This window comes from Macroventuria anomochaeta, assembly GCF_010093625.1.
Source record: "Macroventuria anomochaeta strain CBS 525.71 unplaced genomic scaffold BU25scaffold_1, whole genome shotgun sequence".
NCBI classification, from domain to species: Eukaryota; Fungi; Ascomycota; class Dothideomycetes; order Pleosporales; family Didymellaceae; genus Macroventuria; species Macroventuria anomochaeta.
In genome coordinates, this window is record NW_022985362.1 from 1301138 (window position 1) to 1319198 (window position 18061).

General features: G+C 52.1%; 4 protein-coding genes across 4 annotated transcripts; 1 reads left to right on the forward strand and 3 right to left on the reverse strand.

Moving 5' to 3' along the window:
* Positions 1-5636: 5636 nt before the first annotated feature.
* Positions 5637-7708, forward strand: BU25DRAFT_444325 (uncharacterized protein; the record flags this gene model as incomplete). Its single annotated transcript, XM_033700036.1, has 5 exons — positions 5637-5651; positions 5718-5867; positions 5919-6254; positions 6306-7358; positions 7413-7708. 5 exons carry the CDS (start codon positions 5637-5639, stop codon positions 7431-7433), a joined length of 1575 nt encoding a protein of 524 aa, XP_033567825.1. The 3' UTR covers positions 7434-7708.
* A 629-nt stretch (positions 7709-8337) lies between these two features.
* On the reverse strand, positions 8338-9031 carry BU25DRAFT_405505 (uncharacterized protein; the record flags this gene model as incomplete). The annotated part of the gene is made up of 2 exons (XM_033699803.1): positions 8338-8775; positions 8900-9031. 2 exons carry the CDS (start codon positions 9026-9028, stop codon positions 8722-8724), a joined length of 183 nt encoding a protein of 60 aa, XP_033567826.1. The 3' UTR covers positions 8338-8721.
* Positions 9032-9890: 859 nt separating this feature from the next.
* Positions 9891-11876, reverse strand: BU25DRAFT_427120 (uncharacterized protein; the record flags this gene model as incomplete). The annotated part of the gene is made up of 2 exons (XM_033699961.1): positions 9891-9921; positions 10195-11876. 2 exons carry the CDS (start codon positions 11874-11876, stop codon positions 9891-9893), a joined length of 1713 nt encoding a protein of 570 aa, XP_033567827.1.
* Positions 11877-13074: 1198 nt separating this feature from the next.
* On the reverse strand, positions 13075-17871 carry BU25DRAFT_405508 (uncharacterized protein). Its single transcript, XM_033699804.1, has 3 exons — positions 13943-17871; positions 13732-13895; positions 13075-13681 (listed from the first exon to the last, which is right to left on the reverse strand). Exons 1-3 carry the CDS (start codon positions 17468-17470, stop codon positions 13438-13440), a joined length of 3936 nt encoding a protein of 1311 aa, XP_033567828.1. The 5' UTR covers positions 17471-17871; the 3' UTR covers positions 13075-13437.
* Between the last annotated feature and the right edge of the window lie 190 nt (positions 17872-18061).

Genomic DNA, 18061 nt, shown 5'->3' on the forward strand with positions numbered 1-18061 from the left:
TCTGCGCCTGCAACGACTACCGCAACGTGTTGTCCAAGGCAGGCCGTCTGTTACCCTTCTACTGACAATGACTGACTTCTGTCTAGTGGGCACGCTCTCAGCACTGTCATCCCGAACATCGGTGAGACTTTCTGGAGCGATCGCTTATCTTGTACATCGGTTGGAAGTTTGGTCGTGTACTACCTTTGTGTCAGGGCATACCATGCGGGGCCAATGTACCTGTATCCTTACAGCCTCAATCTGTTCGCCTTTTCTCTCTTTCTTTCAGTCTTTCCCTTCCCAGTTGCTATGGTGGTCCCAAGTTGAGTAATCTGTGAGCCGCTCAGCGATACGACAACAACAGGAACCAAGACGAAGACATGCGTCTCCCTCAATGTCCATCGGGGACGCGATCCAACCTGTTGCCCACCGAATTATCCCGCAGCCTGCTCTTACACAGGCACATTTACACAGCCTTTGGCGAACCCTACGTTGATCTCCAAGATGCATCGTTCCAGGCCGGTATCAAAATAGTAAATCTTACGTGGTCTGAAACGCATTTATGTATATTCATCCGCCACTTGCCCGGGCGACTATGCACCTGTGAGCACGAAGACCGATGATTCCGGTGTCAATCGGACCAGTGCAATATGTTGCCCAATGTAAGGATACCTCCACTTCACCAATTCTGCATATCTTGAGATGTTGACCAAACACCAGGGGTTTTTCGTTGGTTTCCGGTACAATATGTTAGTCACACTGCAGCTCTACCAGAAAACCGTACCATGACCTTCTCAAGTTCCGTTCTCAACCTCTTTGCGCCGACGATCAAGGTCGCATGGCATACATCAGACCTCGCACACTGGCGAAATGCTCCCGCTACATTCACGCCTACAGCATTATTGACTGCTCCACCTCTGAAGCAACCACTGATTCAACGTCACCTGGGATGTCAACAGCAGTCAAAGTGGGCATTGCTGTTGGAGTGTCTGTGGCAGCAATAGCCGCATTTGCTGTAGTTTTCCTGGGCTGGCGAAGACGGACAAAGTGGCGCAAGATTCGCCAAGAAGATGACCACGGTACACACAAAGTCAGGCGAAGGCAAAAAGTATGCCGACCTAGCAGACGAAGTGGGCTTGCATGAAACGCTCTGCTTGAAGGTGATGTATCAAGGAATGCTCCAGAGCAGATGCATGTGAGAGGCACGGAGCAGAACAGGAGTGCAGAGACAGCATACAGCAGACGCCGGTAGACATGGTTGCTAGGCGATGACGGCTTGACTACAAAAGGATCCCTGTCTTCAAGGTCGACATAACTCTACCCGGAGCGTAGAAGATGTCCGTTGTGTGGGCGTCGAGACATTGGCAACAAAGCAGAGAGCCCAATACCAAACGAACACCGCCGATGCCTCCGAATACCTTTTTCACTATCAATTTCGTGTAACAGCATCCTATTATCAGCTCATGTTTAACCTCTCTTGTTCCGCGGAGTGGCTTCGTTGCAAGCAGTTGAACTTGCATCTCGACGGTTGGGCTGGCTTTCTGCGTCAGCACACAACGGTGTACAGCCGCTTGAGTCGTGGCACAACATGTGTTGAAGAAAATCGACATCCTGTTGTGTCATAATATGGCCTACTTAGCTCCACGTTAAAAGTAGGTCGGCCGTCCTTCGCTTTGCGGGTCGTGAGCGCAACTCACGCGCCTTCGTGTGACATTGACAATGGCAACTTCTTCCTCCCCCACGCGCCAGGCTCCGGCCACTATCACAATTACTTTCTCGGATCTCGAAACAACGTGGACCCCTCCGGATTCTTGTATGGGGCCTTTGTATACACTGTCACCAGGGGGCTACGACTACACCGACGATCATCCATAGGCGGAAACCACCTGTACCGAGTCCAACACGACTTTCACTTCGGTGCCTACCAGCCACTGCATGTTTAGGGGTTGCGATCCGTCCTGATTTCCGCCAAACTGCCCACTCAGCACCTGTTTATACCCCACCATTACTACACTGGCGGGTGGTAGCACGACCTCATCATATACAATTACCCGAATGTCCGAGCTGAAATTTCTCTATTCACCAGGAAGATGTCCAGAGCACAATGTAATAGCACAAAGCTCGATCGATGAAATGAATACCGGGTACAGTCTGCCTACGTCCAAAGCAAGGATAGATACTGCAAACCTAGCGAGGCTGACGACACGCAACTTCCAGTCAAGGTCCCACCTGAAACAGATTCGCAACGAGCGTGGCGAGCTAAGAGACCAAAATGGGGCTAGCCACCAGCAACCATCAGCAACATTGTCTGCCGAATGATGAATGTGGACGGCACCATCTGGGCTCTGGAGGCGTGCTTTCCTTATCCGGAGAATGAAAGGCTCAAGTGCAGCTACCAACATCAGCGAAGCTTGAAGGTCTTCATAAAATACTCCTCTCTGTGATCTAAGGTCCTGTTCCAAGTGGATAAGGACGAGACAGGGCTTGCTTTGAGTACCTTCCAAAATTCGAAGGGTTTTACGACGACCTCACTTTTGAGACCAGAGGTCTGGCCAGAGATGGTGACACGCACAGTTGTCGCGAATACCTGAAGCTTATTGCATACACAGAGAGGCTCCCATGGAAGAATTAGGCCCACATGGTGTTCATATTTAGAGGGGTCAGTGTAGTGCATGTACAAACTTGCATTAGGAATGTAGTCAGACAATGCAGTAGCGTCACCACACTTTGACACACTCAATCCATTCCCATCATGACCCCTACGTAAACGTACACCTAGTTGCAATTAATATCACCACGAAAATTGACTCGTTCGACATTACTAGCACATAAAGGATCTCCACTGCTTGACGATAAGTGTCAGCTTGGCTGCACTGTCAGCACAGAAGGCAATTGGTGGAGCACGTCCGATGCGCCCCTGTAAAGAAGCGTGGCAGGTCGCGCTGCTCTCTTACTCCCGCAGTCCTGCATAGAGCGTGTCAAGAGCTAAGCGGAGTAGAGCTCGACCGTTGGAATTTGCCAGCCTTATGTTAATCATGCAAACGTAACAGTTGGAGCTGACACCCTCCTGTACTACGCCTGTATACGAGAACATAATAAGAGCCTGTACCTGCGTTGACGCAGCCTTGTGCGTGGAAACCTTTCTTTCTACCATCCGTATCATGGCGACTGTAAGCTTTAAGACCTGTGGACCTCTGAGTGATACGAAGACAGACACCTATTCTGGACCTTGAGGCCGGGTAGATACCTCCAGACTCGTATCTTGGAAACACCTACACATTAGGGCCTGACAGCTACGACTACTGACGAGAGACGCTGAAGACAACGCACTGAGAATCACTCGAGCACGCGACCCAGCCTACTTCCCAGTGAACTACCCTGCAGCGTGCGAGTACACAGGTCAAATCGAACAGGAGCTAGATCCCTTCGTTTTCGAATTGACCACAACGTTGACGAGTACGACAATATGATCGGAGAAGAGCTACGTATATTCTCCAGCTACCTGCCCTAGTGGTTACGTAGCTGTGCAGAAGACCGGAGAGAGTGCTCTCCAAACTCTAATAACTGTGAGCACTGACACAACTTACAAATTCTGTTATCCATCGTGAGTGACCCCATTTCACCGCAGGAATGCAATCATGCTAATTCGAGTATAAGAGGCTTCGACTTACAAGGCAGTACCATTTGTGCTGGCAATACCAGCTCAGTTGTCCTGCAGGGTACTACGACCATAGTTCCTACAAGCTTGGGTCAGAACTCAGTTCTCTGGCTGTGTGCGCCACCGATCAAGGTGGCTTGGCAGTCCACAGACATGTTGCGCTGGAGTCCTGTTGCTGCTACGTCTTCACCGACAGCATCGTTACCCGCACCTACCTCGCACATATTCACAGACGCCATCGAATCATTACCTAAGCTAACAAGCAGCTTATCATCTCCCGGACTCTCCACGGGTGCGAAAGCAGATATCAGCGTCGGAGCCACCGTGGCTCTTATCTTTACGATAGTGACGATTTCCTTCTTCTGGTTGAGATTCAGACGAGTGAGATCTACATACTCAAACGACAACGAAGACGCATTCAGGAAGGCAGAGTTACCTGGATATAGCAAGAAGTAGACTGAGATTGTAGGCGAAAGTGTGCATGAGGTTGGAGAGCAACACAAGCCCAACGGGGCTGATGGCATGGACACAAGAGCCGAGTGGGAGACTGATTGGAATAGATGGGAAGCGCCTGCTCTTCTTGAAGTCGAAATGTCGAGAACTGCTTCAGGCCAGCCATATGGAAGACACTGGAGCGAGGCAGGAGAGTGATGTCAGAAACAGCATACAACAGACGCCAGTAGACACGATTGCTAGAAGACGATAACCTGGATGAACAGTAGCTCTCAATAGCAGGAAGATTACAGACATCAGAGAGCGAACGTGAACATGGTGAAGGCCTCCAGAAGTCGTACCGTCAACTTACGTTTGGAGGTGTTACTGGGACATTTTGCAACCTGCTCTTCACTTAAGAGAACACCTTACGAGCCTAGTTCACGATACCTTTACAATGCGTTCGTCGACGTTTGAGCCAGCCTGCGAGTTGTGGTGTGGATGATTGGAACTAGACAAGCGGTGTGCTGCTGTTTATCGTTCAGCCACGCAAGCTAGGTGGATTTAGCCAAAATAGTCCGAGCCACGATCCCAACGTGAATCTTGATTCTGACATCTTGTGTACAGTGATGAGCACGGTGTTGCCAAGATGGATGCGGCTCTGTCATATAATGAAGTGGTCTTGGAAATGCCGTGTCCGGAAAGATGACACCTTGATATCTAGGCTCAAACTGTTCACGGGCTTCAGAGAGCCTGAGGACTTCATGCGTTTATGCCTAGTAACCTGAGCATTCCTGATAAGTGGTCAGGAAGAGGTTATGTCACGTGGATGTCTCAGTGGCAGGGTTGCCATGTAACAGACCTCAAACGCTGAAGTCCACGTCCGCAAGGGGCAATGTCCGAAGGTTTGCCGCGCCGCCGTGCTGCTGTCACCTGGCGGAGCGGAGGCCTGAGAATTGGAGAAGACGCTTCCAGGTGCTGCCAAGTTATCAGAAAATCGGATGGCGGTGGTGTTATGGCTCGAGTGGGTTGGTGTCAAGTGTCTTGGGAGAGTGTTACGCGCCGTGGATGTCGGCTTTCACGATGCAGGGGTCCAATCAGCGAGGCGTACGACGAGCCGGCCAAGCTGGACTCCAGACGCGCTGCGACTCAGATTTGGTCTCCCCACCTGTGTGAGCCTGCAGCCGCCCGCCAAATTCCCACCGTGTCCCTGCGTGTCTTGCTGTGCTGCCCTCGAAGCCTCCTTCTCTCTCCTCAGACTGCCCGGACTGTCCCTCAATACCTGCGCCTGCCTTGCTCGTGCAACACCACGATACCGCCGCCCAGCCCGAACATACCTCGATATAATACCTGAAGCGCAACACTCACCGCGCCCTAATACCGACGTCGCGCACTCTTGAGAGCCCCGGCGGCTACCAGTGGACTGTGAAGAAGACGCGATTCATCTGGTCGCACTCGAGCGGAACGGAACGCTACCCCACCTCAACTGTGGAGTGGTAGGAGCGGCAACGCGTTGAGGCTTGACGACACCATACTGCCGGGTAACTAGTGAAAAGAAACCTTCGTCATGTCTCTGAAGCAGGTGCGCGCCTTCCTGCTGGGTTGCTCCAGCGCTCCTTCCGGGTCAATTGCTGATGTAGCGGGGTAGGAAATCGAGACCTGGGTGGCAGCCCTCGGCAGCTACGACAACAACGAGTTCGACGAGGCATTGAAAGTCTTCGACCAGATTTCCGACACATCCAAGATCTTGTTCAACTGCGGTGTGATCCATGCAACACTGGGAGAGCACGAGAAGGCGGTGAGTGAAGACAACGGGCATGCAACTGTACGCATGTGCTGACAACTTCAGGTCGATTGCTACCAGCGCGCTGTGCGTCTGGACCAGTACCTTGCCGTTGCATACTTCCAGCAGGGTGTCTCGAACTTCTTAATGGGCGATTTTGAGGAGGCACTAGCCAACTTCAACGACACCCTTCTCTACCTGCGCGGCAACAACAATATCGACTACGAACAACTAGGCCTAAAGTTTAAACTCTATTCGTGCGAGGTCCTCTTCAACCGTGGTCTTTGCTACATCTACCTGCAGCAAAGAGACGCTGGTCTGCAAGACTTGTCGTTTGCGGCCAAAGAGAAGGTTGTGCCAGATCATGACGTGATCGATGAGGCTATTCGGGAGGAGGCTGAGGTACCTATGACTAGCATATCTTGCGACCAGATTGGGACTGACAAACGTTAGGGCTACACCGTGTTCTCCATTCCAGTCGGCATCGTTTACCGCCCCAATGAGGCCAAGGTCAAGAATTTGAAGACGAAGGACTACCTTGGAAAAGCTCGCTTAGTAGCCGCATCAGACCGTAACAATGCATTCACCGGATTCACTGGAGCTGAGATCAAGAAGATGGGCAACACAGCTACGGATGACAGACCCGAGGAGAAGCTGTCATTTGCCGCGACCAATCTTGTCAAGCCAGAGCTCCAGAGCAGAGCGCGACAACAGTCCGAGCCACCAATGAATCGCAACATGTTCCCACCCACACCACCACCGGAGGGTGACGGTAGGGGATCCAAGGGCAGCAGCAATGAGCCCATGAGTCGAGCACAGTCTGTACGTGGTGGTGGACCCAAACCACAACCGTTGAATCTTGGAAGAGCCGCATTCGACCAAAGGAATGAAGAGCCGCGCCGTCAGCCAACCCAGCGCTCGGCATCTGAACGACCACTGCCGAGCCGATCTGAGTCGATGCGCAACAGGCCACGCGACAAGCCTCGCCGCCGTGGGTCAGAAGAGGACATTATCGATGACTACAACGATGATATCTATGACTCGTACCAGTCTCGTTCTAGCCGGGGCCAATACGGTCGCGGTTCGAGACAGGGCGGAGGTTCAAGACGACCTGCATACATCGAAGAGGAGGACGAGGATGACTATGATGGGAGCGATCTGGACGATGCCGAGTTCGAGATGATGTCTCGCAACAGCAAGTCCCGAAGACGGTCACCTGCGCGCTCAACGAGATCTGGCGGCAGCGGCGGGGCTCGTGGTGTCGCCGGCAAGATTCGAGTCAAGGTTCATGGCGGTGACACTCGTTACGTTTTTGTTACTGCAGACATGACCATGCGCGAGTTCTCGCAATCGATCAGAGAGAAGTTTGGCATGAGGCAGAATTTCAAGGTGGAGATCAAGGATGACGGTGACATGATCACCATGGCCGACCAGGACGATCTCGACATGGCCATCGACACTGCAAAGGATAATGCCAGGAGGACTGGCGAGACCCCCAAGATGGAGGTAAGTCATACAATCGCACCGCAATGTCTCGAATCATCTACTAACGTTTCCCAGGTCTGGATTCGAGAAGTATAGACTAGAGATACCCCAGCATAACGCAACGCACGACATGACATCTACGTCCTTATTGGGACAGTACGCATTTTGGACCTTCGATTACCCCTCTTGTACTCGGTGACGGCTTGTAGTAGCGATGCATAGCATGTTGTTTCGCCCTCATTTTCAACCCCCGCTGTAATGTTAGCGAGCACGTTGTTCGTCTGTCATCATTATCACTCTTTCACAGCAGGACTGTTGATTGTTTTCGAGACATAATTCACGAAGCATACATACCCTTACCATTCGAGCGTGCTTGGATTGTACTTCTACTCGCCATGTGATCCAGAAATAACTTCGCATTAGGCTGCCTATAATTATGCCCCAGATGGAGAGACTGCAGCAATAGTGCTTTCACGCCGCGTCAGCACAGAGCCGCCAGATGCCAATTCCGCCACGAGCGCTTACGGCGAATTATCCGGATGCAGGTTGGCTTCACTTGACACTCATTCGAGCCACATCACCACGCCACAAACCTGCAGACGCAAAGATTGTGCCACACTTCGACTCGCGAAACGTCCCGGGACGCAGTCGGAAAGAATCGGACAAGCCTCACTCACAGATACACTGGTGCGGCTGTCAGAACGTAGCCGCGATCGAATGAGGCAGAGTCTGACATGACCTACGCCAAGAACGCCTCAATACCAACGAAATGTGCATTTCAAGTCCGTTGCAGATGCCAAACAACATTCGAATGAGCATCGACCCATCGCGTGGGTAATTTGAGAGAGAGAAGGAAGGAAGGGCGATGACTGTAACTGGTACCTGTTTCAGCTCCACGAGGTATCCCGGCAGGAGTGTAGGAGATGGGTAGGGCGAGGCGGGAGGACGGGCTAAGCTTCTGTCACGGAGGTGATGGGCTTGGTGAGGGCTTGGGCGACGTGGTGTACGCTGCTGTCTCGGACTCGGACTTGGGAGACGTTTGGGGTTTCGGATGGTGACATCAGGCTGGATGGCTGACCGCGGTGCTAGAAGAGGATATAAGCATGTATGTAGGCGCTCGTGTGAGACGGTGGGCGAGATGTGTATGCGATGGTGTGGCGCAATTGTGGGTATGTTATTGCTGTATACACTTGTTGTACAACCCCATCAGACCTTCGAATGGAAACTTTCTTTCTGCCTGAACGCCAGTCCCATGCCGTGTCCGTATACACTGTTCCTTCATACACATCCGAATACCACTATCTCGTCTTTGAGACGTGTGCTTCTGGGGTCGACTTCTTCGCTTCTCTCATCGTTCGTTCGTCTTCAGCATCGATTGCATCGTTTACGCGGGAAGCAGGATCTCGGCCCAGCTGCTGTGCAGGAAGGTAACACCGATCTAAAGTCGACTGTCAGCATATGCATCTGGTATCCACCATTGCGCATCTGCCATTGTGCTTCATCGGCTCCGCATCCCGCATATTCATCTCATCATCTTCGTTCTGGATACGAGGTGGGCTTACAGCGAATAGGCCGATTGATGTGACGACGCTCCTATTCTCCGCGCTTGTAAGGCCTTGGATGGTGTTGCGCACGAAACTGGGCTCGGCGCTGGCGCGGCCACCCCTTCCGTTGAGCTCCTTAGGAGGCATTGTGAATGTGTAATTTATAGGGTTCTAATTTGCTATTAGCACTACAGAGTATGATAGCAACCATAGTGGCGACGTACTGGGTGGTTTGGTGGTAGAGGGAGATGCGCTGTGATGTTGACGTCGCTCCAGGGCTGAAAGTTTTGGTAAGGGTCGGCGCAGAGCTCGAAGCTGACCGACCCTTACGTCAGCGATTCTCATCACATGCACCTCTCATTCTCTTTCTCTTTCTCTACAAGCAGAATCCTGTGTACTGTTCCTAGTCACTTGGACCGTACGTAAGAAGAACCATAGGGCAGGCGCATATAAAAGGGCAAAGTGTGCTGTTTTCGATGATCGTTACCGCGTACTACATCCGCATATGCACAAGACCGCAAAACAACATCAAGTAAATGTTCAGAATCAGTCCATATAATCACATGTAGATTTACTTCATATCTACAAGTCTGAACATACATCTCAGCTAGCGCAACAATCTCATCATGCGCAACTAGTCCCCAAACACAATCTAACACCAGCAATGCAATCCCATATTCATGCCACTTTTCGAGACCTAGCAGTCTCGCTACAAATGCACCAGCTGGGCAAGCTCCCGGGTCAAAAAGCATGGACATGGACACGGGTATACCAGGCAGGCTCCTGGGTCCGGTCCTCCTGAAAGGGGGTAATCTTTAGAAAAGCGAGAACAAACAAAAATGCTGCAATATGGCGGTCAATGTCCGGGAGATCGTACGAGCGTTCTTGAAATCTGAGGCGAGGACCAAGTCCGCAGGAAAGAGATGCCACGCTATTAAAGAGTGGGCTGTGGTGGTGGTCGTGCAGCTGTCAGGATGCTAAGGCTAAGACTAATGAGCACGACCACGAGTCAAAGAATGTTGCAAGCGCTGCCAGAGGCCCTGTGATTGAGTCAGCTTGCTGATGTGGAAAAGATATTGAGCAAGGTCGGTTCGTTCCGAGGAGGATTCCGAGGGACAGGGTCGCCATGTAAGGGTCTATCGTCATCCTGACAAGCACGTTGAGAACAGCTGCGAACAGCCGCAACACTGTAGATGGCCGTTGAGATCTCCCGCGGACAATTTTCCAGTTGGCAAACCGTTGTTGTGTCTCGTGGTTCAGATATAGATCGGTCTCGGTATAGGTTTGAGGGGGAAAATGTGAAGAAAACTTACCATCGCTGCCCACGTATCCTTCCAATCCAGGAGTATACAATCTTCAGGCGTTCGCGGACTCGTGTCGTCCGTAGAAGCACATACTTCTCTTCTTCCAATACCGGGACGACAGATGCAAACCAGTATGGGAACAGAGCGGGATCCTCAGGCGGTTCTCCGTAAACCTGGATAATGCGCTCGCGAAGCCACGGCGCACTAGCCTCTCTCATTTCACGGACAAACGCCGTGCATGTGTCGAGAAGCTGTTGTGTCGACAGCGACTCAATAGCAATGTCTGTAGGGAGCTGAGTTTGTGGGTCCTCCCGGAAGTGTGATTCTGCGAAATCTCGTGCCATGGTCGTCTCACGCTGCTCCAGTGCACCCTCTTCGGCTAGAGACACATCCTCGACACGCTCAACGCTGGCAACATTATAGCCATCAAGCATGCTATGGGCCTGGACCTTGAAACGACCGATGCCTCGAGTTTCCACGAAGCTGCGGCCATCACGAAGGAGCTCGTAGTTGACGATCTCGAGCAAGGTACCATACTCGAGGAATGGGATGGCTCCGAGATCACCTTGCGATGAGGATGTACGGTTGTACATGACCATGCCGAATTGCCTGTTGCCCTCTAGAACACGTCTCATCATCAGGCGATACTGAGGTTCAAAGACATGGAGGAAGGTCGGCATAGCAGGCATCGCCAGGGTGCAGATGAAGAGTGGTGTGCTTAAGACCTCATGACCAGCTTGCTCCTCAGCCCTTACCGCAGCGGCGCGGGAAGCAACAAGATCCGCGCATAGTCCGTTCAACAGGGAGTTCAGGATGGCATTGCTGCACTGATTCGTCTGCAAAGATGCAGAGACATGTAAATCTCTTCGGCAGAACGGGCAGATGTTGCTGTGGTCCATGACACGGGCTAGACAACGGCGACAGAAGGTATGGCCGCAGGTGGTCGTTGTTGGTTCCAGCATCATGTTGTAACAGACAAGGCAGTCCAGTTCCTGGTACGTTACTTCTCGCAGGCGCTCAAGGACTGTCGCATCCAGCTGTTCGTATGCGTCCCCATCCGCTGAGATGGTCGAATATTCCACTTCGGAGCTATACTGAAGCTGTCCCATCTCGGCCATATCGTATGTGGATACCAGGCGCCCACCGTGCAACACCTGCCGGTGACCCTTTTCACTGATCTGTTTCTTCTCTTTCTCGTCGTCATCATCTTCCATCTCATCATGTCGCAGGATCTCCTCGAGCAGGGTAGGCGAGTCTTCCGAAGATGGCCTGTGCTGCGCTATCTCATGTTGAACCAGCTCCATCAGCTTAGTCAACGTCACATCCACCGAGCACTCCGCAGCTGCGTGCTCTGCCCCGCATCCCATCAGCGGGCATGCAATTCCTATCAGACGATCCGGGGTATGTGGATAAGATATATTTGTCCGTGGTTGGGGTTCTGGTAGACATCCACGGCAGACGGTATGTGAACATGGCAGTGTCACAGGAGTCTTGAGTGGGTGGGAGCACCGGGGACATTGTACAAGGCGGACCAGTTGTCGAGCATCGCGGTGGACGGCCAGGGTATCTACCACCACTGCCTCTGCTGGGAGGCCATTGTTGACCATAAAGACCTGCGGCGGCACGCGCGGTTCGAAGGTATGCTCTACGTCGTTGACGAGAGAGCACCCTTTCTCCCTTGAGCAATTCATACGAGTCCAGTCTACTGTGCGATGGCACGGACAGCCATGTACTGGTTTAGACCTAGGCCGATGGGACTGAAGGTAGAGGTGGACGGTCGCGTGATGGGAACGGTCGAGGCGGGAAGGTGGGCGGCAGCAACGGCACGACTGGCTTGAGGGTATTGGAAGAAAGTAGGTGTTGAAGATATACGATAGGTATGCCGTGAGTTTAATATGCAATTAAGTGAAACAATCCAGTGTGGCGAGTTATGCCTTCAGAACTTATAAGGCTTGCAGCCGAGCTTGAGGTGACCGTGCTGACCGGGAAACAGGAAATGGCGGGATGGACCAAGAAGTAGTCAAAAGCGCTGGACACTGACGCTGTCAAATGCTTTAAATGGTCCAGAACGACAAAGACGAGGCTGAATGTCGGTCTGCTAGTTTGCTACAATTGTAGGTGTACAAGAAGGTGCCAGGTCGAGTACGAATCCGAGTCAGAGAGAGAATAGAAGTCATGACCTAACATGGTGGATGAGTGCATAGATAGACCCTAGGCTTGAGATCGGCGATGGTGTTTTGCCAGGTTCAGTCAAGAACGGTCTCTCCCGATCAGTAGGGAATAATGTTCTTCAGCGGGATCGATAAAACCGCCCGTCATCACCACCCCACCAGACTCTGTCCACTTGGCCTGTGCGCAATTCGCAAGCAAAGCAAGCCAATATCAAAATGGTCAGTGCGCCCCTTCAAAATGTCAGGAGTATTTGCCATTTCTGCGTGTTCGCCCGGGACTCCAGCCTGACCGCGGTTTCCGAGAAGGGCCAGCCGTGGGAGACGCCCAAAACTCTACTGAAAGTCAAGTGTGTATTGCATTTTCATAATCAGCACATTGAAACGGCGACAAGCTAAGACCATTCATTCATGTGCACCTCCATGCGCGTTGCGTGATGACCCCTCGATCTAGGGACTGATTGCAGCACATGCGGCGAAAGATGCGGCGGCCTGTCGCCCTTGTCTTGCTGTTGAAAGGCTGTCAAACACTGAGCATGCACGCTTTCGAGCATCGATGACGAGTCGACTCAATGAATGCACCGGCCAATCAGGGTTCAGCTCTCGACCTGCCATCCGCTATCCATGTGCCACACTTGCACCGGGACCATGGCTCGCGTTTACCGAAGACCCTGTCGTTGACGATTGCATTTCCAGTGGGACTGCATTTGCTGAATGCCTGCTCATGTTCTTCTACCATATTTACAAATAGCCAGTCATTTTCCGTGGTTCGCCGTACCTGGCGTGCGTGTACCATAATGACTACAACTTTTACAAAACTCGACATGAAAGCGAACCTGTTCATGTCGACTCATGCCATGAGCTTCGCCTCTCACGTAATGTTTCCGAAGTGAAGCACGAAGCTGATGTCTGGGATCCATCCCTTAGTCCCAAACAGGTACCGTGGAACTCCCCACGCAAGTCTAACCATTGAACCTAGTCTTGGTACGCTTAATCCGTCGCCGGAAACACGTACAATGAAATGCTTGTTGTACTCCTTAACGCCAAGATATCGAAACCGGCGTTGAAAACCCGTAGCAAATGTTCATGAAGCCTTTGTAGCACCCACCGTACCAAACGGCTCTTCGTCCGACTCGGGATCCAAGTCACTACTTTCATCACTCTCCTCGTCTTCTTCCTCGAGCACAATCTGCTCTAATACCCGCTTGTCGAACAAGTCCAACACGAAGCGGCATGCTGGCAGGCGGAAATGATGTGCTTCCAGTATCTGCATGACTTTTCGGAAGATCGATGGCTTGCTGAACCCAGGTGCTTTCTTAGCTTTGATACTGTTGCAATAGTCAACTCAAACCCATTTCGGAGTGCCGGTAATACTGACGCTTGGAGATCGTTTGCAGCTCGCTTGGCAAGCACCGTATTGCCAAGGTCAGTCGCAAGCTTGAGGATGCGTGCATTGATGGGGTCGTTGTCAGTAATAGCCACTGTGACTTCGGTCTTGCGTTTCCAGCTGATGTCTTCAGACTTGGCTGCCCATGGTTTGATCTGTGCTTGGTTAGCAGTGGTTTAGACCCTCAGGCTTGGATACCTACCTCGAAGAGCTTTCTGAAGTTCAATGGCAGGCAGAACCCTAGTGCTTCACCAGAGTCACTGACCACACCATCCCAGCCATGTTCGAGCAGGATCTCCTGACCGTGCAGACTTCTCGATATCAATCCGAGAACATAGAATGCTGTCCCTCTAAGCGACATGACCTCAGAGGTCTCTGCTATTTGTACAATCCATTTCACCACGTCGGAATTCTCCAGGAACGGGGCACCAAGTTCCATAGAGCCAACATTTCCTACTGCCCACAGACAGCCCTTAACCTTGAGGATTATCTCAGAATCATTATTCTCTGTAGCAAAATCGCGAATGTTGGCAGTGAACTCTTCGAAATGCCCCTTCTGTTTCAGCAGCTTGCAGCCTTCTTTCGTCCTGGTGAGTTCTCGATAGAAATGTGCTGGCACGAGACCATACTCGGGCTGTTCCGAAGTCTCATCGTACGACAACAGTGATGACGGTTTGTCAGGAATGTCGGCCAACGCGCGTGCCATAGTAGCTTCGATCTGTACCACATAGGCGTCGTTCCTCCCCAGAAACCAGTCATCCATCTCTTTCGTGATGTAATCCAACCCATCTAAATAGTGGTACCCCACTGACGTTGACAAGAACCGAAGTAACAAAGGTGCACCAATTTCGCCTAAATGATCCAACGCAGGACGGCATTTGACCACAAATTCCAGTGATTCGGTTTCGTTACATGCCGTTTCTAAGATTCTGATTGCAACCTCGCAAACTTCGACATCTGGATCGTACAGCTGTGTTACAAGCAGCTTGATAGCCCATTCCGCAACACCTTGTGGGCCCGACATCTGCATCGGCTTTGTCGCATACTTGTGCAATAGGCCAGTTGCAAAGATGCGAATCTCTTTTGAACATGACGTCATGGCTTTCGATATGATGATGCGCAGATGCCCATCGAGGGTGTAATCCAAGTTGCTGAGCAAGGCCCGGATCAGGTCGTCGCGACCATTGAGTTCGATAATATGGTAGAACATATTGATGACCCGCCATCTTTCGAGGATGTGGATGCCTCGAGAATCCTTGCTCAGCGCACCCAAAAGTGTGAAGTAACTTCCGGTGAGAGTTTCGCTCATGCGGTCGGCCTGGAAGAGAGGTGAATCAGATGTGAGACCGCTCATTCTGTCGAAGTGAGATAGGCTTTCTGCAAGTTGCCGGATAAGCTTGCTCTCACTAAGGTACTTGACGCCCTCCGGGTTCTGTAAAAGACTTGTCATAAGTCCGCATCCTGCGCGAACATATCGCTGGTTTGGTTTCGTGTTTTTCACATCAGCAAATCGAAACTTAAACGGACGATAAAAGTTGAACAGACGATGTACAAATTTGGTGACCTTCAATGCCTCATCGAGGCGTTTGGGGTTCAGCAAAGGGCCATCGATGGCAGTTTGGATCAGGTTCCAGTTCCACTTCTGGAAATTGCTCGTATTCAAGACCTGACTTTCGAGTATCAGAGTGCGGAACTGACCCTCGTCCATTTGCATGGCTGCTTGGACCTTGGACTGATCTGTCGGACGGTCGGATGCCGTTCCGTCGACTGTGGTGGTGCCTTTACTGGGATGGAGGGATGTTGCGCCTGACCGATACAGAGTACGATTGACGCTGTCCACCTGGTAGATGGTTCCAATTGCAACGAACCGATCCTCTGACTCGAATTCAGCAGCCGATCTTAACAATTGAGGGAGAACCTGGAGCTGTGCACTCCAAGACGGCGGTAAAAGGTCATTCGCCAACTTTAGAACTTCTCCGAGAAGTAGTGTTGTCTTGCGCTTCAACTGTAGAGTCAATGGATCTTCCTCAGCACGTAGCAGAGCCGGTACCAGCCCAGCGTGCAGAAAAGCAGCCAAGACTACGGAGACGTAGTGGTCTAACAGGCTCCACTTGTTCGTATAAGTTCCAGTCTTTGCATTTGAGCTATCTTTCACAGGCTCGTTGCGCATGTTCGTGACACGGCCATAGGTCGTCAGACGTCGACCGGCGAGGAAAGACGAAGACCACGATGGTGACTTAATCCTGAAAAGATCGAACAAGAGCTCTAAAATGATGTTGCGTACATGGATAGTCGGGATTTGTAATGACAGGAGTAGGGACCGAACTGGGAGGAAGTCGTTCATACAGAGGGACAGCAGCCCTGACCAGCTTCTGAGTAAAGACGCAATGACTTTGGCGTTGGCTTTGAGCTTCTCCTCATGTAAATGGCCATGTAGCGTGCCTCCATCGGTAAACATGGCGAATGGCGTCTCCAGTTCCCGGCCTGAGCGCAGAAACTGCCTTCGTCGTGGCGTGTCCAGCAAGTAGAGCAAAGAAGAGCCGACACTTTCAGCAGCATGATAGCTACCTTCACCGAGCGCGTCTGTGAGTACTCCCAATCCGCCTGCGCCGACCAGAAGCGAGGGTTTTCTAACAAGGATCTCCGCCAGAGTTAGGATCGCAATGTTCCGTAGTCGATCTTCGGTATGTTCGGCCACCGCTACTACAATACGGACGACAGCACGTCCGATCTCTTCAACACCATCCTTGACGTCCAGAAAGGCTCGCACAAATTTCAGTGCCTGCTCGCGCTCGACGCTAGCCTTGCTTTCCTTGACGAGAGATAAAATTACCAGGTAATCGGTCTGTAACCCTCGAATAATCTGGAGAGACTTTCGGTCGGTGAATGCATACCGCATGACTCGGTAGGCAGCCGCAACAACTTCTCGACTGTCGCTGAGGAGCATTGTCTGCATCCTCAGGCCGAATATGGACCAAGCCAGATCGTACTTGAGCGTAGTGTGCCGTTTGAGTAGAAGAACGAGAGAATTGGCTCGCTCAACGTAATATTCAGGCTGCATGCCCTGCACTTCCAATGCCTGCAATATCTCTGCCAGCACAAAGGTCGGTGATTCGGTTTCTTCGTCTTCATCTTCGTCCTGTTTGGCAATGTGGCGTGACGGTGAACGGGAGAGGTTTCGACGGAATAGGAACGATAGCCGGCTTTGTGGATCTGCTGGCGGTGACTTTACTTCCTTCGCACGCTGGATCTCGATTGCCAGCCCTGCCTTGAGCTGTGCAAGCTTTTTGTTCGATATATTGAGCTGCTCCTCGACCTGTGCCCTCTGATCCTTGACATTCTTTGCGCTCTTTGCATTCAGAGCTTCCAATAGGTTCTCGGATCCAATCTTGATCTTGGTCTCCTTGTCGATCTGATCTTGTAGCTCGGCTTGTCGCTGCTCGCTGGTGGTGTTGTCGTTGTCCCTCACAGTAATGGCGTGCATATCAATATCGGGGCGCAACCTGCTGTCCTGCGAAGTCGTGGGCTTTAACTGCGTGTTGAAACTCCCAGGCCCGGAGTGCGCAGTCGCATACGAGGACTGGCCCCCGCGTGAGCTTGCCATGACGCTGACGGCGGCGGCAGACATGGAACGGCCATCTCTGGTGCGTGTGGGCGCGAGCAGCGAGCCGCCTTGGTCGGTCGAGGGCACGTCGGCCTGCGGGTTCACGGAGCGCACGGGTGGCGTCATTCAGAAGGCCGTGTCCACAGGCTCGTCAACCGCATCGCATTTCGGTGTTACGGCGCCGCCCTCCTCTTGCCTCATGAGCCGTGGTGGGTGAATATCAATCAGTGTGCTGCGGTACCAGACCGAGCGGGGTTGTGGCTGTGGCCTGTAAAAGGAGGAAGGAGCGGCGCAGCACCTGGAGCAGGCGCGTTGGGGCAGACAAGGGAGCGTCAACACAATCACACAGAGAATGAATGTAGTCAAGCAACTGTTGATTGTTCGCGTGTCCACCACATCGCAACACCGAAGAGCCCATGTTCGAAGCAACAGCGTTGCGGTCCGTGCTTCGTTCTCCACACCCGCCGCGGGCATCTCGAGGTCGGCATCTGCGGCACGTCTATTTCACCACAACACCATGCTGGCGTGATGCCGCACGGAGATGGGCCATCGCCTAGTCCTCAAGTTCTATGAACTTTTTCCTTTCGACAAGCCCCACTGGCGGAGCTGGGCGTGAAAGCAGTCACGTGCCGTCGTTATCCTGGTGGCTTCCACCCTCAGGGCATCGGAGTCCGCCGATGAGCCTCTCAACCAATGCGAACGAACTTACGCCGCCCT